This window comes from Galeopterus variegatus, unplaced genomic scaffold (genome assembly GCF_000696425.1).
Source record: "Galeopterus variegatus unplaced genomic scaffold, G_variegatus-3.0.2 Scaffold3211, whole genome shotgun sequence".
Taxonomy (NCBI): Eukaryota; Metazoa; Chordata; class Mammalia; order Dermoptera; family Cynocephalidae; genus Galeopterus; species Galeopterus variegatus.
The window spans coordinates 54455-79269 of NW_007729322.1; the positions used below are offsets into that span (position 1 = coordinate 54455).

General features: G+C 34.8%; 1 protein-coding gene across 1 annotated transcript in view; it reads left to right on the forward strand.

The window, feature by feature from the left end:
- The window catches only part of ZNHIT6 (zinc finger, HIT-type containing 6), a 56276-nt gene that overhangs the window by 14087 nt on the left and 17374 nt on the right, over positions 1 to 24815 (forward strand). Inside the window, exons 6-8 of the mRNA XM_008584294.1 lie at positions 14416 to 14484; positions 16029 to 16109; positions 17526 to 17603. Coding sequence (XP_008582516.1) covers positions 14416 to 14484; positions 16029 to 16109; positions 17526 to 17603 — 228 coding nt within the window. The remainder of the gene's footprint in view (positions 1 to 14415; positions 14485 to 16028; positions 16110 to 17525; positions 17604 to 24815) is intronic.

A 24815-nucleotide genomic window follows, 5' to 3' on the forward strand; every position in this document is an offset into this window, starting at 1 on the left:
TTTGTTCACTTTTTAAAAAAATGTCAGACTTTCCTTTTAGGATCATTTTTCTCCTTTTCTAAGCTCCTTTAGTGAAGTTCTCATAACAAATATGCTTTTTAGTTTTTATTTGAAAATATTCTTTATTTTTTAAATTTTTTAATGGAAATACAATACATACAAAAAAGTACACATATCACTGTACTAAGATCAAAAAAGAACATTACCAGCACCCCAGAAGTCTTTATTGCCTCCTATAGGAATACTTACCACTTGCTTCCTCCAAGTTAACTATCTTTCTGACTTTCAATCTTATAGATTAGTTTTGCCTATTCAAAAATCTTTCCAGTACTTTATTATGAAAAAATTTCAAAAATAAAGCAAAGTTGAAAGAATTTTTCAGTGAATGCCCATATACCCCCACCTAGATTCTGTCATTATCAATTCACTATAATTGCTTCATTACATAGCTGTCCACCCATTAAGCTTTCTTATTTTGGGTGCATTTCAAAGTACATGCAGGCATCACTCCAGTGGCCTCTGAATAATTCAGCATCATTAACTAGAGTTCAGTAGTTGTTTACATTTTTTTCTTTTGATGTAAACTTTACATGCAATGAAATGCACAAATCTTAATATGCTATATTTTGACAAATATACACATCTGTATAATCCAGTCTCTGAATATATAGAACATTACCATCATCCCAGAAAGATTTTTTTCCCAGTCAACTCTTCTCCTCAGAGACAACCTGTTCTAATTTTTTCCCCTGAAGATTTGTGTGTTCTAAATTTCATGTATATGCAGTCATATAGCTCACCCTTACTTTGAATGATAGCTTAGCTTAATATGCAATATCTTAAGTAGACATTTATTTTAGTACTTAGTTCATTTATTTATTCCATTGTCTTCTCACTTTGCCGTTATTGAGGACACTGTTTTATAGACAGTCTTTCTTTTTTCTCTTCTAATTGCTTTTAAGATTTTCACTTTTGTCTTTGGAGTTCTGCAGTTTCATTATGATGTATGTATTGGTGTGATTTTTTAAAAATATATATTTATATATATATATTTCCCTTTTTTGTGTATTGAAACGATTTCTTTTTACTTATCTTCCTTTGGATTTGTTGCGCTTTCTAAATATGGCAGTTCCGGAAAATTCTAATGAATTATCTTAATCTCTTACTTCTTTGTCCTTGCTACTTTCTGGCTGTATCGTCCATGTAACTTTCTCTTCTCAGCTGTGTCTAATTAATCTGGTATTTAGCCCATGCACTGTTTTATCTTTTTGTTCTTAGTTAGGTTTTTTATTTTTAGAAGTTCTGTTTTTTTCCCAGATCTTTCTGGTCTTTAGAATTGGATAGATAGAATTGGATCCATTTCTCATATTTTAAGCTCATTTTTTTCTTCAGTGTAAATGCATTTACTTATTTACACATTTATTATCTGTGTAAATGCATCAGTCTACTTCTGTTGCTCATAACAAAATATGCTGAAGTATGTAATTTGTAAGAAAATGAAATTTATCGCTTACAGTTTCTGAGTTTGGGAAGTTCAGAGTCTGGAAGATATAGCTGGTGAAGGTCTTTGTGGTGGCAAAGGTGATGGCAGTGTATCACATTATGAAAAAATGGTAGAGTGGAGAGAGACTACTCTCCTTATTTACTTTCCTTTTAAACTTCTACAAACCACACCCATGGCTGCCATTTTTAATCCATTCACTATGGCATAGTCCTACAATCTAATCACCTCTTCAAGGCCCCACCTTTCAGTTACCATAATAGGATTTCCCACTCTCTTAACAGTCACAGTGGGGGCCAAGTTACTAATACATAAAACTTGGGGGACACAGTTCAAGCTTCAGTGAGTTTGGGGGGGAAATTCAATCTACTACAGTAAATAATTCCAGTTTCTGAAGTTCTTGGAACACTAATAGTGTGGTTTGCTATTTCTGCTAACTCTTGTTTATAGTGGCTTGTTTCCTTGCTTTTTTCCTAATATGTAATTGTGAACTCATTTTCATCTGTAGAAGGTGGTGTGCATTTCCTTATGCCAGATACTCATTGGCACTAATCCAGGATCCTCCTTGATTTCTTTCTTTTTTTTTTTTTTTTTTTTTTTCCGTGTCCGGCAACGGATTACAACCCTCAGTGTTGCCCCCGCACCGGACCAGGGACCGGCAACGGGACTGCAACCCTCGGCGTCGCTCCCGCGCCTCTCCCAGCCAGCGAGCGGGAACCGGTCTGCATGTGGGATCCGAACCTCGGGTGGGAGCGCCACCGCGCTTCCCAAGCGGCGCACTATCCAGTGCGCCACCGGGCCGGCCCCACCTCCTTGATTTCTTAGTCTGAAATTTCTCAGACTATACTAGTAGTAATAATTTGAACCCCAGACCCATTTGAGGAGGCTATAGTTATGCATTCTCAGTTGAAACCTCCTCCCCTCCCCACTCTTCCTATGCCTCTCTCCCTAGAGCACCCAGCTGAGGTTGACAAGTTTCTTTGTTATCTTTCTTTGCTAGTGGGTATGATTTTTCTGGTTCACGCTTTTACTGATTTTATGCAGTTATCTCAGTTTGAGGTCTCAAGCTTATATGGGCCCAAGACTTTGTCTCATGTCACCCAATGGCTGTTAAAACAAAGGCCTCTTGGTTACCAAGATTGGCTTTGGCCTCCAGAGGAGTTGTAGCTTCAGCTTTCCACTAAGTTCCTGCTTCCTTTTCACCCCTAGAGATTTCTCTTACTTGCCGATGAGCTCAATATGTTTGTTATATTTCTCCAGAATTTCTTAATGTGTGTTATTGGGAGAGTTTTCAGGTTATCTTCTCCGCCATGTTGCCCTGATTGTTTAAAATAAGTACTGGCGGGCCGGCCTGTGGCTCACTCGGGAGAGTGCGGTGCTGATAACACCAAGGCCATGGGTTCGGATCCCATATAGGGATGGCTGGTTTGCTCACTGGGTGAGCGTGGTGCTGACAACACCAAGTCAAGGGTTAAGATCCCCTTACCGGCCATCTTTAAATAAATAAATAAATAAATAAATAATAAAATAAAATAAAATAAGCACTGGCCCCAGTATGATGGTAAGGTCAGTAATAGAAAAAGGTAGACCAGGAAGGTGTGATAATTTCTTCCTCACCTAGCAATTCTACTTCTAGGAATTTATCTGATAGATATACATATAGAAAGTGAAGTATGTACAAGGATATTCAGTACAACATTGTTTGTAACAGCTGAAGAGTAGTACAAATCTAAATGTTCATTGATAGTGGATGGCTTAATAAATTATGCCATGCCTTTACAATGGAAAAAGTATGAGGCAGATTTAAATGTACTAATATGAAATGACAGCCAGAAATATTAAGTGAATAAATATAAGTGTAGAACCATGCTCATTGCATGCTACCATTGTGTGAAAAATAAAATTTATGTACGTATATGCTTATAAACTGGTAACAGTGGTTACCTTCAGGGGTAAATTACGTGAAGGGGGCCAGGGATGGTAGTTGTGTGTGCCCTTTGTACCTTTTTGAATTTTAGACCATGTGCATGTATTGTTTATTTTAAGAATAAATTAAATGAATTTTCAAAAATTATTTATTTATTTATTTATTTATTATTTTATTTTTTGGCAGGGGACCCATACAGGGTTCAAACCCTAGACCTCAGTATTATCAGCACCATACTGTAACCAACTGAACTAACTGGCCAGCCCTTAAAAATTTTAAAAGACAGATTGATAGGTGGAGACAGGACCATTATACATTTTGTGTTGTAAATTTAATCTTTGAAAAGTGTTCTGATACTATCATATAAAATTCCATGTTTTTATCCATGACTGCCACTCTTTTTCAGTTGTGTTTTAGTGTTTTGCTAGAGGAAGCTGTGGATATTGAGCCTGGAGATGGTATTGATTGTGTTTGGATAACCTGTCTCATCTGGTCGTATAAATCTCTCATTTTATTTTCCTGGCTATTTTGGTCAGTAGTCAAGTGCAGAGGGAATGCATTTGACTTGTCATTTGGAAGAATGAATTGGACAGAGCCATCCCTCCCCAGTAATATCTTTAGTTATCTTAACTCCAGGCTTGGACTTTTTTTGTGTACTAACCACCCACTCCCCAGATATGGACCCAACTTTTGACCTTCCTCTCCCCACAGTTTGTCTCCAACATAATCTTTAACCCTCAGATCTAAGCAACCCAGTCCTGCTTACTATTCTACTACTGTCAGTTTAGAACTATGAGTCCTTAACTTCTCAACACTTCCTTCTGACAGTGTTCTTTAGCTCTCTGAATGTGCATCTCTCTTGTACTTAAAGTATTAAGATAGTAGAGGTGTGCCCATTATTAAACACCAGTGTGAATTAATATTTAAGAGCTCCAGTCCTGTTTTAGAAGCTAGCCACTAGGTGTCCCTCTTGTAAAGAAATAACAAACCTTTTACAGATTCAAAAAATTACTTTTTGTTTTTTGGATAAAATTACAGCATTCTAATTATATTGCAATGAAATACTCATCCACCCCTGTATTAATGTCAGCAGTACTTTTTTCCATAAACAATTATGTGGTGGTGCACTTCTTAAAGCACAGGATTTTTTTTAATATGATGTCTTATAAATATAAGTAGTATATGTTTGTAATTTGCTGCAAACTGATTTTAGAAAAGAGCAAAGGAAAATGAAATGATAGGTTTAGCAGTTGTGGTTATGGGGGACAAGTGGATTTTGCAGTGAGCTTTGGGGGATTACATAATAGGTGTGCAGTACAAACTTGTTGACTGATTGAAATGTTTAGTTCTGTGGTTCTCTGCTGTAACAGCTTAGATATAGTTTGATGGAAGAATTTCAGAGCAACAGCAAGGACTTAGAAAGACAGTGTGAAAGAATAGAAGCCTAATGGTTTCCCAGTCAGGCCTTTACCTAACTGGAGCCGTGTAGACAGTGGTAAAGTAGTTCCTGTGACATAGCATCACAGAGGGTATATTGTTCCACAACAACAGTTAGCCAGCTTTCATGGAAATGAAAAACTAAACACTCTTGATCATCTCAGGGTCCCCAAACTGATTCAGTTAGGAAAGTCTTTTGCCAGTCACCAAATCTGGTTTTTCATGATATGCTTCTGGAATGTGTCCCTTTCTTTCCATTCCCTTGACTACAGAGTTATTGTCCTGTGCAGGCCCTTGTCTCACTCTGGACTATTGGGGGACCTGTAAGTGCTTTCTCTACCTTCAGTGTCTCCTCACCTTAGTCACTGTATACACCGCTGCTAAATACATCTTTCTTAAATGTGCTTTTACCATAATGGTCACCTCCTCAAAGTCCTGTAATGCTTCTGTGCCTACAGGAGTCATTAGCTCAGAAATACCTCAATTGGCTATAGGCAGAATTGCCAGTAGGTGAAATTTGTCATTTTATTTCCTGGCCTTGCACTGACTGAAGCTCTCAGGTGTTGAACCCCATTCCTTGGCCTGAAATTAACTCTCTTCTTATCTTCTCATTTGAAATTTCTACCTTTCAGACAGTTGGAAATATAATCCATTTCAAATATTTCTCATTAAGCGCAATAATATAGTTTGTATTTCTTGAATGTTTGTGTTAAACATAACAAAATTTAATTTAGTCTTTATGTGTAAGGGAATTTTCTGGGCAAGTTACTTACCTGTGCCTGTTGCCTTATCTGTACGATGAAGACAATAGTAGTGCCAGCTTTGTGTATAGTGGTTTTCAGTTTAGAGTGCTTGTCAGAATTAACTGTAGGGCAGCTTCAAAATGCGGATAACTGGGCTTGACCAACATAATTGCCAATTCATTGGGCCTCAGGGCATCTTTATTTTTAAAAAGCATCAAATGATTCTGATGTTCAGCTCTACCTGAAAACTACTGAACTATGTGCCAATAAATCACTGACCTTATTTTCAATTAGTTCAGTCAGTGGGGTGACAAGTTGGCAAACTTACAATGTAATGTAGTTAATGCTCTGATGAGAAGTACAAATGGCATGCAGTAGTAGCACAGAGGAGGGCATACTATTGTGGGGAGAGTATTATATTCATTGACAGCAGGGGACAGGAAAGACTGCCCAGAGAAGATAGAATTTGAGCATATTTTTGAAGGACAAAGAACAGTTTTTATGAGGACAGAGGAAAAGGTTGGTCTGGTGGTGAGAATATCAGATGCAAAAACATAGAGTGGCAAATTTAGGACAACATAAGTAGTTTGGTATGCCTAAAAACTAGGATGGGAATTGGTGAGTAATAGGGGATGAGGCTGGAGTGAGGCCTACTATGCCATGCCTGAGACTTTTGGTAGAGTCATACTTTCAGCACAAAATCCTCTCGTTCCTATGAGTGATCCATAACCAAATGTGGATCTTCATAGTCTGTTCCCACCTGATCTCCTAATGTATTCAACTGAATGTACCCAGGCTGGTCACCATTCTAAATTCTAGAATGTCTTCCTGTTCCGTATTTCCTAGCCATCTGTGAAAGTAAACATGATAGCTCATCTTCTCCATTATGTCTCCTTTGCCTGTTCCTATAGTACATATTTTCTCTGCAGTTAATATGAAACAGATGACAGCATTTAGTGCTAGTATTCTTTTCTGGTATGCATATATCTGCTCTCCTTTCTACATTCTAGTGTTTCTTAGTAGGTTCTGTATTGGCAGTTTATATGGGACAATTTTTTGTGTGGGACTTTCCCATGCATTACAGGAAGGCTAGCATTCCTTGTCCCTACACACTAAATGCCTCAAGTGCTCCCCAGTCTTGGAACAATCAAAACTGCTCAGCCATTTCCATATGTCCCCACTTTCCACACCCCAACCCCAGTTGAGAACTGCCTTATTAAATACTCAAGTATTTATCAGTTATTTGAAGCAAAATATTCTTTTTTATTTTAATCCTCACTTGTTACACCCATTTTCTTAATATGCTGTCTACTAAAGCCAATACCACATAGTTAACCTGTTTCCTATTATAGTGGTGGTACTAATTTTTAAAAGGGTAAAATGTAATATATAACTGGAGCTTTTCAAAGTATTTTTATGATGATGTGAGACATAAAATTAGGGTTTTCATTCTCCCCAATTCTGGTTATTTTAATCCATACTAAGTAACTGAACAGATTCTTTTGTATTTATGCTTCCAAAAACACTTATTGTTATGTTAATCCGAATAAAATATTTTCATGAGGAATAATTACATTTATTTTTGAGAGACTTTAAATTCTCATCTTGAAATACATTTTATTTTATTTTATTTTATTTTTTAAAAGATGACCGGTAAGGGGATCTTAACCCTTGACTTGGTGTTGTCAGCACCATGCTCACCCAGTGAGCTAACCGGCCATCCCTATATGGGATCCGAACCCGTGGCCTTGGCGTTATCAGAACCACACTCACCCGAGTGAGCCACGGGCCGGCCCTTGAAATACATTTTAAAAGATTAAATGCTTGTGAGTGAAAGATTATGTATTTTTTACATTTGTTTTTTTCCTTGAAGCGTTTTAAGACTTGGTAGGTTTTCTTTCAGCTTTAAATTAAAATATGATTTTATAGATGACTGTGGAACAAACTTTTCTTTTTCCCTGAAATTCCATGAGGTATTATTTGCTGCTTCCAAATGTCATAACAAGTGACAATTTTAGTCTCTCTTCCTTTTTTGTTTCTTATAAATGAAAGATGAAACCTAGAAAGAAGAAAACTTTAATCACTTGTATCAGTCAGGATACTTTATGTTGCATGAGATAGAATACCGAATTCAAACTGGTTTGAGCTATGTAAAAAGGACATTTTGGCTCTCATAACTGAATGTACCGAGGTAGGATGGTCTTCAGGGTTAATAGATACATTGGTTTGATTATATCATCACAGACTTACTTTATTTCTGATTCTCCATCGTATCTTTTATGGTGTCAGCTTATTTCTCATAGACATAGGATGCTGCTGGTAACAGTTTGGGTTACAGTAAATATCCAGGAGTGTTTGTCTCTCAGCATTACTGAACAGGAAACCTGAGATTCACCATGATTAGGTCATCTAGGTCATTTGCCCAATCCTGAGCTGTTGTGTTCAAGAAAATAATATGTTGATTTTCTTTAGCCAACAGGCACACACCCCTGGAGAGTAGGGATGAGGGGTTCCATTCATCAAGGTGTGATTATGGATTAGGGAGGATAGTGTTGATGAGAAGTAGGGAATGGAGGCCAAATAGATAATCAAAATGACCACTATACCTCTTAAAGATAATTTTTGAATATGGAGGCAAATATTTAAAATAAATAATTGATGGCTGGCTGTTTAGCTTAGTTGGTTACAGTGCCATGTTATTACACCAAGGTCAAGTGTTTGGGTCCCCATATCGGCCAGCAGCAAAAAAAAAAAAAAAAATGAGATACATTTGAATTAGAAGTACAGAATAATACGTGGTTTATTATTGAACTTTGAATTCTGGAGAGTTCATAATAGTATAGTAAAGTGTGCACTCTAGAGTTATGATATTGCCTGGGTTCAAGGTTCAGTGCTGCCACTTTCCAGCTGAATAATGACCTTGGGGAAGTGACTCTTCTCGCTACATAAGTATTTTCATCTATAAAGTAAAATAATATTTTCCCCATTGAATTATAAGAATTAAGTGAATTAATACATGTTAAACATTTGGAACCATACCCAATATATAAAAAGCACTTAATAAACTATTGTATTACTGTTGCCACTTGCTAGTGCTCTCTGGTAGAAGGATGTACCGGTAGCTTTTATAATCTGTAGATCTTTCTTTTTTTTTTCCCTTTTTTTTTGTCTTTTATACTGACCAGTAACAGGATCGCAACCCTCGGTGTTGCGCCCGCACCGCGCTCAGCCAGTGACTGGTAGCTTTTATAATCTGTAGATCTTTCTTTTTTTTTTTTCCCTTTTTTTTTGTCTTTTATACTGACCGGTAACAGGATCGCAACCCTCGGTGTTGCGCCCGCACCGCGCTCAGCCAGTGAGTGGGAACTGGTCTCCACATGGGATCCGAACCCTCAGCGGAAGCGCCGCCGCGCTCCCAAGCGGTGCACTCTCCAGTGCGCCACCGGGCCGGCCCTGTAGATCTTTCTAATTAGTGATATAGTATTACAAAAATCAGACAAGTGGAGTCTAGGTTTAGCTTACCTCATGGAATCACCTGTAGTTAAAAATCAGAAGTAAGAATTTCAGGCATATTTGAACTGACATAATATGTCAGTGTGACTCTCAAAAGTAATTGGAAATGCTTCTCTTAATAACTACAATTTGGACTGAAAGATTACTGTCCTGAGTATGCTATAGAAACACTTATTAGGAGAGTTAAGAAGTGGGATGATGGATCTCCCCTTAAACCCTTCATTGCACTCTTCTTTAAAACCCTCTTTAATTTGCAGTGGGTATAAACACAATTTGTGGTAAGGGGCATGCTGCCAGTATGGACCTGGCCATCACATCTTAGGCATGAGTGGTGACAGTTTGCTCTGTATCCATGAATATTCATAACCAATAAAAAAATAAAAATAAAAAAATAAAACCCTCCTTGCTGCCGCATTAACTACAGGATAGAATCCATACTGCTTAGCAGAGTGTTCAGGGCCCTTTATAATCTGATAATACTGCTCTTGTCTAGTTTCATCTCTAGCCACCAAACACTGAATTCAGGGTAAATAGAGTTTACTTATGAATTCATGGCAAAATACTCTCAGTTAAAGGCACTGTCAGTATTTCTGTTCTAAGCTTCATAATTCAGGACATTAAATTGTAGAATTTTAACAATGATAGTAACAGTAACTAACATTTTTGGGTGCTGTGTTCTAAATTCATGATGTATTATTTACTCATTTAATCCTGTGATATAAATACTGTTGTTATCCCCATTTTACTGTGAGAAGCATGAAACAGAGAAATTAAGTCTCTTGCTCAAGGTCACATTAAGTAATAAATTGTTAAAGTGGGATTCAAACACAAGGTTCTCCCCTGTGCTGTCTCTGGGCAATACAATATATTGAGCATTCTTGCTGTGTACAATGTCAGTAAAGAACAGGATGCTTTCATAGGAGAATTGAGAAATGGAAGGAAAAATGTAGTGTACAGGGTTGGTGACTGACTGTCGTAAAAAAGAAGTCTGCCTTGGGCTGGTCCCCTTTTCAGTCTCTATGTCCTTAATGCCTAGCAAGCCTTCAGAAGTTTTCTTCTAGTAAATGTTGGTTAATCAGTGATGGAATGGAATGAGAATTGGTGGTGTTTTTTTTTTAAATAACAGGAATGTTCAAGGTCCTTTAAACTTCATATTAGGAATCTTAGTTCTTAGAATTTAGCCTAAATTCAAAAAGAATGTTAAAATTATTCCTGTCTTTTGTCACAACTGTCTTGCACTTCCCCATGAAAGCATCTTTGATTTTGCTAATTATAAAAAATAACAAATCTTTATGTGAAAGATTTATTTAATACAGACATATTCTTAAGAATTAAGTCCTTTTATAATGTCAGGAAATAACTATTGTTAAAAGTTTGGAGTATATTCTTCATACTTGTAAATACATGTATAAATCTATATGTTAAATATAAATGCCATTATTCAGCATGCACATTTTTCTATTCTACATCAGTGCACATAGTTCTTCATCTGTTATGACTACTTAACATTCATTATGTAGATCTGCCATGATTTATTTAATCAATTTTCTGATGATGTACATTTAGGTAGTTAATATTTTTCTATTATATAAAGTGGTACAGTGGACATTTTATACATACATCATTACTTGTCCCATTATTTCCTTGGTATAAATTCTTGGGAATAAAACTGTAGAGGCAAAAATATGTACTTTTTCAATTGTGAATTTTTGTTCATAGCTCTTATGAAATTGAACTGCAAGAAGCTTGCACCAATTTATACTCATGTCAACAATGGAAGGTGTCCATTTTGCCACACTTCCCTAGTATTTTTTATTTTATAAACCTCTCTGCAAATCTGATAGGTAAAAATATTTCATTGTTATATACATTTGTTTGGTTATTAGTGAGTTTGAACATTTTATAACATGAGCGCAGTACCATTTAAAAGGAGCTGATGACTTTTGATTTGCATCTTCTTTTTTGGGATTTTATGGTCTTTTTCTAGATATGAAAATTAGCAATTTTAAGACAAGAAGACAGAAGAATAATTGAGTGTATGGGTATAGAACCTCTCCCCAAATGTGTGTCTTTATCCACATATTACTTTCTTGAAACGGGGGAGAGAATGATTCTTAATAGTTACTAATAAGCAAGAGCTGGTAAATAAGTACCTTGTATTAACTCACTGAAAACAAGTACAAAATAATATTTATTTTCTTCATTTAATGCATGTGCTATTTAAGTATTTCTCAATCTTTTTTTTATTATCACTCCCCTAAACATCTTTAGACATTTTCCCCCTAATTTCCCTCCCACCCCCATGATATTTTGATATCGTAGGTACACTGTATATCTATTTATGTACAGTGGCCATTTGGAGAGCCGCAAACCATTATAACATCTAAGATTTTATTGGCCATTTGGAGAATCAATTTTTGCCCCCTTTGGGGTAATACTGCTCCCATTGAGAATGCGTGATCTGTGTATATGTGTGTGTATTGATAGTTGGGAGAGGAGGAGAAAAAGCATTGCTTTGCATGAGTGGTTACTTTGGTTTCCTGGGGCTCAGAGAAGAAATCAGTGTTTCTGTTACTTTGTCAGATTGTCCAGAAAGGAACGTTAGGTTTAATAATTGCCACCATTACTTCACCAGTCTATTATCAAACTCTAAACATAGTGCCTTGGAGTGCTAAGTTACCTAGAACATTCTAGGTACAATATTTTCACTCTTGAGAATGTTAATATGCCATGGGCATACTGACATTATTGTAGTTGAAGGCATTTTGTTTGAATTTAGGTAATAGTACACCCATTGCATTAAGAGTAATTATAAATGTTCCAACTTCTATTCCAGTGGTTCTCATACTGGTGATTTTGTCTCCTGGGGGACATTTGCAATGTCTGGAAGCAGTTTTTACTGTCACAACTGGTGGTGTGGGTGTTTATAGTGGCATCTAGTTGGTAGAGTCCTGGGATGCTGCTGCTAAACATCCTACAATGCACACAGGACAGCCCCCCCTTTAACAAAGATTTTCTGGTTCAGAATGCCGGCACTGCCGAAGTTGAGAGACCCCACTCTTTCCTAATGACTGTACTTCTTGGAATCTATCTTTAGAAAATAATCCAAGTAATCCAAGTAGTGTTGCTGGGATTTTAGTGTATGTGTATTTTTTTTTAAGTGGGATATATATCTGTATAATTATGAAAAATGGGAAACAAACTTAATTCTTTGAATCTTAGAATTGATTGCCCATGTCAGGATTTACATGAATTTCAGGAACACTGAAGAATTGGAAGCTACTTTAGAGATAATTAACTCACCCATTTCAGCAGTTCTTTATACAATACCCTTCAATTTCTCTTTGCACACCTTAGATCAAGGTATGGTATAAAAGGTCATCAACCATATCAGTAACTTTTTTATTTCTCAGAAGAAAAAAAGCATCTCAAAAAGCATCTCAGTATGTAAGTGGGTTAAATTTGAGTGTGGGTGCCTTGTGTGTTCTTTATATTATTCACTTTTTCTTTGTTTTTGAGATATCGCAAGATCACATTTTAAAAGTAAATGTACTTTTCAAATTTTTTCATGTTTGAAGTGAGGATAAATATAGGAAGATTTTTGTAATTGTCATATTCTCATAATGTGTATATACTAAAATTGTAATGAATGACTTCATTATAGCCACAAGTAGTTAACTACAGCAAATACAGTGATTTCCAAGGGCTTTTCTCTCTTTGTGTTGGAATGTTAAGTACTTTCGGAAGGTTTTTAGGGTTTACTGAATATTAAAAAAGGTGACTGGTTCTTAAAATTGCTCAAGCAATGATTGAGGTGATTGAGTATGATTTACAATTCTATAAGATGACAAGTTGGTGATCGTTCCCCCCCCTCAAGCTAACATGGAAAAACAAATACATTTAAAAGGAAAGCATATTATGCTTTAAGGTTGGCAAAAATCCGTTTATTTCTTGCTAAGAGAGAAATGATAGTTTCTCTCTTATAGCAAGATAGTGAGTGATGTTATGCTATGCCCGTTTCACAAATAATGAAAATCACAAGGTGTATCATTTTGGAGGAATTATTTATTTAAAACTAGTAACTGTTGCATTTGCATTCAAATTTTTAAGTTTTATTCTCAGATTTTAGACATCTGGCCTTTAGATTAGTAAAGGATGCTTTTTGACTTTGTTCTGTCAAAAAAAAAATTAAACTTAACGTGATTGTTTCTTGTATAATAAGTGGCAGTATTATAGAGAAATAAGAGAAAAACATGCTCTAGCTTGTGCCAAAAACTGTCTTGTTATTATATAAAACTGCCATATACAGATCTGTCATAACTTACCCCCTAAGGAAGGATTTTACTTAGGTTTATAGTCATTGTCTTCTGGCAAAAATTTGACTAAATCATATAAATTGTTTGTGGAAGATACTCTACTAGATTATATTAAAAAAACTTTTAGATTTTCGGGCTTTACTGGTAAGGGGTAGGTTTCAAGGAGATTTCAGGGTCATTGCTTGGAGGAGATGCTGCCAGCTGTTAACTTATCAATGGGTCATTAGAAATTTCTTCTAAGTAAGAAAAATATTGTGAAAAACCATCGTGTAGTGAAGATATTTAAATTTCTGTAATGGATTCAATATTTTGAGCATTAATTTTTTTTAAAAAAAGGAATGGTATCTTGTGTTCCTAAATTTAGATATGTTAAATATGACACATGGTCATTTTTCTAAAATCAGGCAATTGAATAATTACTGTCGATTCTATATCAAACCAAAGTTTAGATCTGAAAGGAAAGGGTCTGTAGCTCAAAGTGCGTTCTGCTTAGCAACCAGCTTGTTGTCCACTGTTTTGCTACTGAATGCACGTACTCATGTCTCAGAAGTGTATCTGCAGCCAGCTGGACTCAATCAGACAATACTTCATTCACCTAATTTCCAGACTAGTCAGGCAAAGACCTCAGCTCATTGTATTTGGTCATGAGGAAATTTATTTGTAAACTTCAAGTAGTGGCACACTGATCTCAAAATCCCCTGAAGTATGAGAAATTGCCTTCTAATTCAGGAATGTGAAGTCCTTGGAATTCAGAACTGCTTCACTTGATTTTTTTCTTCTCTTAACAATCCTTACAAGTATATTATTTCAAAAACATAGTTTCTAAAATCCTAGAAAAGAGAAAATAGCTCTTAATAGAAAAGATGTTAAATTCTAAGAATAATTTAGATTATCTTAAAATGAAAATTCAGAAAGTTTACTTTGCTCTTAAACTTCTATTGTCTGCCTTGATCCTCACGTGATTATTTTCCCTTTCAGAAAACAGCAGTTTTGTTGGCATGTGAAGCTCAAGTTTCCTCAAAGTCAAGCTGAGTACATAGAAAGAAGGTATAGTATCACCACTGTCTGTTAAGAACTGATTTGCTTTTATTTTAAGGCTCTGTATTTAAAATAAACAGTTAACTAAATGTACGTCAGTAGTAAAAGGAATAAGTTGTGATATATTCATTCAATGAAATGCTAAACACGATTGAAAATGAATGAAACTATCACATCAGCATGGATGAATCTCAGAAGTAATATTAAGTGAGAAAAGCAAGTTAAAGAAGAATGCATAAAATATGATTATAAATATGAAAAAAAAGAAAAACCCATGAAAACTAGAAAACAAAATAGTGTACTTTTTAGGAATACCTCCAGAGGTTAGGTAGAACTGTAAGGGAAATGTTTAACACAGAAGTCATGATGGTGGTTAATTCAGCAGGGGGATCAGGTATAAGGAGAGGGAGGGATACAAGGAGAATCTAGAGGGCTGAAAAATTTCTGTTTCTTAAGCTAGGTGGTTGTATAGGAAGTAAAAAAATGGCTGAAAATTCTCCTATGCAAAAGTTACCAGTATTAACTTATAGCGGATCCCTCAGAAAAGACATTTTAGACATGTTTGCAAATGCTCCTTGGCTGTGTCTTGATAAACCCATCATAAGTTGAAAATGCATTTAATACCCAAATAAACCCGTCATAAAGTTGAAAAATCTTTAGTAAGTCAGGGACCATCTATATATGTATATTTATCACTGGAATTAATTTGCATAGTTTGCTGTCCTATTTTCATATTATGAACATTTTCAAGTGTCATTTAAAAATTTTAATGGTTGTGTACTATTTGATTTGGGGGGATTGGGAAAATTTTAAAGTTGCTGTTTAAGTAGTATATTAGAATATATCCACATTATACATGAGTGTCCAGTCTTTGTGGTTGTCACATGAATTTTAGTGATGAACTTTATTTGAAGTTACATACCAGACTAAAGGCAGGGAAAGGGCTTTTTACAGATAAAGGTATGTAGCCAAAAGTATATATAAATATGTATAAATGTAAAAGTTACTGTTTCAATATATTGTGTTAATTCTGTTTTACAGCTTTATATATAAAGTTTAAAACAATGTGTATATATATACTGGAATGCTGAAAAACTTAGAATGCTTTGTTTCCAAGGAAACTATTATCAGTTTTTAAACCTAGTCATATGATTTAGAATGAATAAACTTGACGTGCACTGAAATTAAGCACCATCTGAAACCTTTTTACAGATTTATTTCTACAATTTTCAAATATATTTCCTCCTGACTTCATTCTTTTCATGTTTGACACAGGTGTGTTTAAAGAGGTTTCATATTTTTATAACTGATTTATAAGGAGCTTCTCAAAATGTTGTTTTTTAAGACCTTGTTAAGTGTGTCCAAGAAGTTTTTTTGAGCTTTTTCCCTAAGTAATTTTTGCGTAAAAGGATGTTATATTTTCCAAGATTAAAATAAAAGGTCTTTGCTCAGTTATCTAAACAAAGATACCACAACATTTGGTAACTAAGTTAACACCTTCAGTAGAAAGTTATAAATAGTAATATAGATGTTCTTTTTTCTTTGTTGGAAAGAGTACCAGATGATAAAATTATTAATGAAATCTTAAAACCTTACATTGATCCTGAAAAGTCTGATCCTGTAATTCGTCAAAGGTATGCTTCAAAAATCTTGTAATTTTCTGAAATAATTAAAAATGTTGAAGTACTTGTTAGGTGCATATTTATTACGTAAAGCCATGACTTTATTAGAATGTGATGTGTTGGTGCAATTTACTTATATCCAATTTCCTTGCTGTTTACTGAATGTCAATTTGTAAGTAACAACAGTAGTTAAAACTCACTGTTTACTGTGTTCCAGACTCTCTTTGAAGCAGATAGTAATAAATGTATTAATTCATTTAATCTTAATAACTGTGTAAGGTAGATTCCTGTTATTACGCCTGTTTTACAGATGGGGAAACTGAGCCTTAAAGTGGTGAAGTAACTTCATATAGCTAATAAGCAGGGAAGCTAGGATTCAAACATAGGCAGTCTAGAGTTAAAGTCTGCACTCTTAACCCTTAAACTAAACTGCCTTTCAAGTTGAACCAAAAATCTTAAATTAAGAGTTTCCAAGTAACTGTTAAAAGACAGGAAATCCTCTTTCAGCCAAGTCTTCATAGAATTAGGTAAGGTACACTCTGCCTCCCATCCAGAAAAACAGCATGGACAAAAGTGGTTAACATAGCATAGTGGAAAGAGTCAGTCATGTACATCTGGGTTAGAATAGCTGGCTCTGTCCCTTATTAGCTGTGTGATCAGGAGCAAGTTACCTAACGTCTGCACCTTAATTTTTCCATCAGTGAAATGAGAGTGATAGTACCTACTAGATAGGGTTATGAAGTTTAAAAGAAATAGTGTATATGAAGTTGCTAGTATAGGGTCTAGCATACAGTAGGCGGTGCTCAAAAGAGGAAACTATTATTATAGAGTGCGAGTTATTAGTGCTCCTGGTCAGGAACCTAGTTGACTTTATTTTCACCAGATGGTACTTGCTTGGAATATGAATGCTTGGTTTAGTTGCAGAGTAACCTGGTGTTTAAAATTTAGACTAGGTGTATTCTAAAATGTCTGATCCAGTTCTAGTTAAATCTCATTCTTCTGCTTTTGGTAAACGGTAGTGCTTAGACTAATCCAGACCCATTTCATATGTCAAAGCAATGTCTTTGGGACAGCTTGATAACTGAGTTTCTTTCCTTCTTATAACTGTTAATCTAGTTGTTATTGTTACCCATATACTTGGCAGTAAGACAAAATATGTCACTGAATTGGATACGTTTTTAAAAAATAAATGTATAAAAGAGCCAAATTAATTAAACATTTTAATTTAAAATGTTTAATTGAATGGAGAGAAGACAGGTATTTTTTTTCAGATTCTTGGTTACAAAACATCTTTACCTCCTTTTCTGTGCTTGGATAGATGAATTTTAATTATTATTAGCTGCTCATAAATGCTGAGTCTTCATAACAGTATCCTGAAATATACTAAAAATCAATTTTGCTTCCTTCAATACAGTGTTTTTGTTTCAGGTTGAAAGCCTACATTTGCTCTCAGACTGGGGTTCAAATTTTAATGAAGGTCGAATATATGCAGCAAAATTTAGTAAGGTAAAATTGCTTCCTTCTCTGTTTCTTTAAATATTTTCTAATTCCGTAATATAATTAAGTAGCTTGATTGGCTGAAGTCGTTATTATACTAATTATCTGGCTATCAAAAAAACCTAGATTATAAAATAACTTTCAAATTAAAATTCTAAAATAATCATATTTATTATAAGATAAATTTGGTTGAAAAATTACCCTGGCTGGAATATTTTAAAACATCACCATGTACAATTAAGATTTCTAAACCCCATCTTATTTCAAGAAATATTTTATATGACACAGTTCCAGTGTTCAAATTTATACCTTCATAAATACAAGAATTCATATAATCAACTGCCCATTGCATATATTGTAGTGGAAAGAACACTGCATAGAAATGTGAAGAGAGCTAGGTTCTAACAACCCATATGATTGGAGAAAGTTCTTAACATCCCTGAGCTTTGTTCCTTCAGTTAACAGAATGATGAATTAGACTGCTCTAGATGATCTTTCAGTGTCCCCACAAAGTCTGGTTAAGTGCCAGTTGTGTGTCAGCATACTGAATTGCAAAACACCTATCTTTAAAGAACTGTTATGGTTTTCTCTTCTTTTCTGTGGTTTAGTTAACAAAAGTACTAGATCCAATTCAGACTGGTTCTGGTCGGTCTCTTCTATGATTGATTTGGTAGTATAGCTTAGAAGTTTAAGAGCCCAACCTGTGAAGTGCATCTCTCTTCTACTGTGCTGAAATTATGGTTTTAAATGTGTATATGAAAACTTATTGAAAACCAGCTTTGGAAAAATGTTCCAGAAACATCAGTATAAAACATATGTAAAAGAAAATGATATATTATTTGTAGTTCAGAATTTAGTTTAATTCACTTATATGAAGCAGGTGGAGGTACATCTTTCATCAACCTTGCAGAAATTTAAGTTTTAAGTGCATGTGTGAAAACTCATTTTTTAACTTCATTAAAGAACTGATATAAAACAATTGTGAAAAACAATGATACATCATTCCGAATTCAAAATTTAGTTTTATTCATTGCAATAAAGCACCTGAAAGAGTTAAAATAAAATAAAATAAAAAAATCCAAGCTGCAAATGCAAAGCTGGATTTGAATCCTAGCTCTGCCTGCTTCTAATTATGTTAACTTAAGTAAATTACATAGCCTGTCTTGCCTTAGTTTCCTATGGGATGATAATAATAACTATAAGATGAAGATAATTCATTTAGCACATGTTAAGTGCATGCTTTTATTACTATTATTACGACTGCTATTACTATTATTATTATTATCACTGTAATTCCTACTACTATTACCGATAAATGTATTCTTACAAAAGATCTACACATAAGATTTTAAGACTTTATTGCTAAGAAGGGATCTTAAATACTAAATCTTGACTTATTTTCTTACCAAATACTCCCAACTTTATATCATTGATCATGGTTCAGTGATGAAAAATTCAGGTTTTCTGTGATAGTCCTTTTCCTAGACTTCTCAGTTCAGTATGCTTACATGCATTTCTTGCTTTAACTCCCCTCCTTCTCCTGAAAGATTTGGGGTCCCAAATGGGAGGAGGATAGAAATCTCTGTAGTTTCTACAAAGATAGTTGTCCAGAGTTACAACATCCATGTTTTGTTGTGCATTTCTTGCTTTAACTCCCCTCCTTCTCCTGAAAGATTTGGGGTCCCAAATGGGAGGAGTATAGAAATCTCTGTAGTTTCTACAAAGATAGTTGTCCAGAGTTACAACATCCATGTTTTGTTGTTTTGTTTTTGCCAAGACTTTAAAAATTTTTTTAATTTATATTTTTCATTGTACATGTTTGTGGGGTACAGTTGGTTGTTTCACTTCATGCATGTGTTGTATAAGGATCTAATCAGAATAGTTAGCATATCTATCACTTAAACATTTACATTTCTTTGTGGTTATAAATTCAAGATCATCGTTTGTGGCTATCTTGAAGTATACAATGCAATATTATTAGCTATTGTCACCCTAAAGTACTAGAACTTACATACAATGCAATATACAATGAATATTATTGTATATACAATGAAATATACAATGCAATATTATTAGCTATTGTCACCCTAGAGTACCAGAACTTACTCTTCCTATCTAACTGTACCTTTTAAACTTTTTTTTTTATAATTGAAACATAATTCAGTGTACATATCTGTGGGGTACAGCATACAACATCCATGTTAACCAAACTCAATAGTTCTGGAATTGGGACTCAAACATTTAATGTAATTAGTAAGAAATGCCGATATAAAAAGTGATGTTCTTTCAGTTTTGTTTAGTAAAATCCTAAAATGAAGTCCATATAATTTATGTTTAAACAAAACAGTTTGCATCATTCCCTTGGAACTTAACTATGGTCAATCATTAATTCTTTTATTATCTGTGTTTCCTCTTACAAATTCAGTTCCTGTTCTTTCAGTTTTGTTTAGTAAAATCCTAAAATGAAGTCCATATAATTTATGTTTAAACAAAACAGTTTGCATCATTCCCTTGGACCTTAACTATGGTCAATCATTAATTCTTTTATTATCTGTGTTTCCTCTTACAAATTCAGTTCCTTTCCTGACATGCACCATATTTTATCTAATCAGTAGTTCATGTAAATATTATTCATGTTTTATACTATGGTGCACACTTGATGGGTATACTATGGCTTCAGTCTCATAAGCCTACTAAGAGAATATCTCTGAGGGCCTTTATGAAAAGTTAAATACTTTTTAGGATAGTTGTCTCATCTCATCTTCTCCTGACAACGTGGTGACAGTCTCTGTTCAACCATTTCTAGCACTTCTATACCACTCTGAGCATTTGCCGACTCCTTGTCATAGACTGCTAGTGTGGGGGCAACTTATAATTGGCTCCAGAATAAATGTGGAAGGGAAACAGTAAAAGTGTTATCCATTTGGTTCTGAAAATTCTTATTAAGTGCAGTAGGGAGAATAAAACTAAATGCTGCCTCACCATTTCCTTTGTATTTACTTATCTGACCTTGAAATTTTATAAATAGTAGTCATTAGCTACTATTTTAATAGATACATGAGTGGGATTTTTTATTTAAATTTTTTAAATTAATAGGGGTGTATTTGAAGTACCAGATTGCTTTTATAGAATTAAATTAAAATATCTGTTTTGGTGAGTTTTGGCATCAGCTTGACCATGGTTACCTATTTACCTATTCTGTTAGCCAGATAATTAAACTTCTTCACTACTGCTTAGGAAGGCAATTTATATCATTTTGGTACAACTTCTAAGAACGAAAGATTTGTCTTTTTCTTGTGTGGGTTTTTTTTTGGGCTTGTTTTGTTGATTTATTTTGGTTTGTTTGTTTCTTTGTTGTTTCCATTTTTATTTCCTTCCTTACCTGAAAGGGACATTTTGTTATATTTCCATTTTAAGTCAAGGCAACTTGGGGTGTGTCTAATGAAGAAATGCGCCACATCAGTAAGCCAGTCAAACTTGACTCTTCGGCCAAATATCCTCTTCTTCCACAATCAGGAAAATCAGAATTGTGTGTGATAAAAGATAGATATAGAATTGTGAGTATTTTAAAGTTTATAATATATAGGACAGACTCCTTGGGCCCAGACAGCATTTATTTTTAACTTAGGAATGTGTATTATAAATCCTTGAAGAGGTAAAGGGAATAGAAATCTCAGCTTGTTCTAGCAGATCTAGATTTTCTAGAATTGTGACAGAAATGTCTATGACATGACCCAAAGGGGAACATTGAGGAAATAGCTTTCATGCAGCTGCATAGAAAGAAATCAGGATACCTAGAGACCAGAACTCAGGAAGATACCAGTCAAATTGTTAAGACTTATTTTAATAAAGAGCCAATAGGGGTAAACCTTTACCCCAAAAATGTCAGACAAGTACACTGAAATGAAAGTCAGATGACCTAGTTCTAGGCATTCAAGTTTTCTGTGCTTCATTATCCTTTAAGGTCCTTTACTGTCTCTAATATTATAACAGTCTATCTTTAGTATCCCAAAGAGCACCAAAGTTGGGCCTTGGGTTAACCTTTTAATCCCCAAAGGGAAAGGAATGGTAGATTAGTAAAGTAAAAGCTAAGTGATGTTGACTGTAAGGAATACCTAGCATGGACTGTTTTGATACCAAAACTGAGCCAGACTTAGTAACATGAAAAGTACTTTGATTCTACCTTATCTGTGTAAAAAGCTTGTCTTCCACATTTCATCATTTAAGGTGTTTACTTGAGCTAAATAATATATGGGAATACCACCAAAGCAGAGGAAAGAAAAAAAGGTTATGACCCAGGGCAAGATTTAAGAATTGCAACCCTATTTAATTTTGAGTACTGATGGCATCACTTGAAGGCAATTGTAATGTCAGAAATTCCAATTGAGGTAGCTTTTATCCTGAAGGTAGACTTAAACGGGTAGAGTACATCCTTATATTTCTGATTATTATTTCAGGCCTCAAGACATAGTCATCCTAATTTCTAAAGAAATTAGGTTCTTAATAACCTCCCAATTTTATAAGTATTTTCTAATCATAAATAAAATTAGATTCTGTGGAGGTATATATTTTAGACATAGATTTTTTTTGTTTTAATCAGGAAGCTTTTAAACCACAGTGTTTTCCATATAATACATTCATGGATAGGCTAAGATGAACATTTACATTTGATTATATACATAATTACAAGTTATATCATTAAAGGAAAGTACATTCAGAGAACATCGAAGGAAGATTATTATAGGTTATAAAATGTTACACTCTAATTTAAGAAAAGCATGCTATGTAGGAGGATTTTGTTATTTCCTCAAAAGTGCTTGGAAGGCAGAAACGTGTAGTTTTCTTTGTGGCTATTTGATTTTCAATGTATCCTACGATTTACGGCATTCCATTAACTTCAGAATAGTCTTTTTACCAAATACTTGATGTTGCCAATGTCCATTGGTTTTGTTTTCCGTTCTTGGAGGGTTTATGGCAGTTGTATCATGATATAGCTGATCAGCTAGAGCAGGTATTAGCTTGGCCATACGTGACTTTTTTTTTTTTTTTTTTTTTTTAAAAGATGACCGGTAAGGGGATCTTAACCCTTGACTTGGTGTTGTCAGCACCACACTCAGCCAGTGAACGAACCGGCCATCCCTATATGGGATCCGAACCCGGGGCCTTGGTGTTATCAGCACCACACTCTCCTGAGTGAGCCCCGGGCCGGCCCGTGACTTTTATTTTTAAATTGTTTTTTTTTTTTTTTTTTCAAAAAATGACCGGTAAGGGGATCTTAACCCTCGACTTGGTGTTGTCAGCACCACGCTCAGCCAGTGAGCAAACCGGCCATCCCTATATGGGATCCGAACCCGTGGCCTTGGTGTTATCAGCACCGCACTCTACCGAGTGAGCCACAGGGCGGCCCCTTTATTTTTAAATTGTGACCATAGAATACATGTCTAAGTAATTTATTGCTGATCTATTTGGGAGGTTTTTTTCCCAGAATACATAGGGTTTGAATTTGTCTTCTCTTATAAAAGATAATACTCCTTGAATAAATTTATTAATTCATTTAGCAAACACCTAGTGAGTACCCAAGGTTCAGGTACTATTCTAGATGTTGGGGCTATAGCAGTAAGAAAAACCATTTCTGCCTCTGTGAAGCTTACATTCCCAGTGGAGGAGATCATTCATTTATAAAGTGCTTGGTTAATAAAGATACACTTGTCTTCCTGCCACATTATTTTGTACCACCTTTCTATTCTGATACTAAGTACATGAGTGTTTTAGAACCTTAAAAGCCTACATTGGTAGTACCAGGCACTTGCTGCTGACTTATTACTGACAGAAGAATTTATAAAACTGCAAGCTTCAACTCTCTCCATTCTGTTGTAATTTCCCAAATCTGTTAAATTTTAAGCCTAGATTTTACTTTTACTTATTAATGGAATTATTTTTCTGTTCAGATACATTTTCTGTTCTTTATATTTACTTTGCTGCTTTGATGTTTGTATATCTTCCTGGTTTTTCTGGTTTAAGCAGTTGCAGGATGATTCTTTCCAAATTTACTAAAAAAAAAATTGATTAAGCACATTTAATCTTCTAGGCATACGTGGATACTTCAAAAAGTTAATGGAAAGATTCGTATTATCTTTCAATTGTATTTTTCTGTGGATTTTTTGAAGTGCCCTCTTATAAATAAAAATTGGGGCTTATATAAGAATGAAGAATGGTATAGATGCACACATATTCTATAATAGAGCCGTGTCTTAAGTGCTGTGAGGCTACAGGGAGGGTAGTGGCTGTCCTTGCATTATCAGAGAAGGCTTTGTAATGGATGTGATGTTTGATTCTTATTAAAGGTGAATGGTCCATGGCTAGGGGAGGGTAAAGAGGGCCCCAGGATGTGTAAGAGCATAATATAATATGTTGTTTAAAAAAAAAAGCAAGTAAGTGTTTTGAGGAGGTTGAAATGTAGGTGGTACAGAGCAGTATTTAAAATTTTTTTTTTAAATGAAGTTGAGTTACTTCAGGATCCAACACTAGTGCTAAGTTTGGATCACATCCTCTTGGTAGTAGGCTCTGTAAAACTCAAGCAGAAAAGTCAGAAGGACTTGGTGACCAGTTGGCTATGGGGGACAATGAATAGGAAGCAAAGGTGGCTAAGAATTCTGGCATGGATGCTGTTTACAGAATGATGGAGGTAAAGAATGGAGAGGCTTTAGGGCATGTTAAGTTTGAAGTAGAGGTGGCATTATTTTCTGGAACATTATTTTCAAAAAGAATAACCTCTCTATACTATTCCTTTATGATTAGGATCCATTCAGAATTAAATTATATTCCAGTAAGAAATAGTAATATTATCCTTCCAGAATACGTAATCTATGGAGAAGTAGACCTTATTTTACTTTAAGAGGTTCCAGATTAGATTTTGTAGTCTAAAAGTCTCGCCAAATACTGAATTTATTAAGTCACTGCTTCTTAAACCTAACCCAAATTATGAGATGTTTCAAAAATAACCTTTTTGCTTTTACCCAAAAACCTACATCAAATATTTTCTATAAAGTCAAAATAGTGTTTTAAATGTAATACAGGCATTGGAAAGTTACTAATAAGCCTTCCTTTTCCCATCTGAAAGTGAGGATTAGGACAGGAATGATATTTCATCATTATGAAGATGAATTTGAATTAATACATCAGCTCCTTGGTGTAATGCCTGACACACAGCCAGTCACTCTC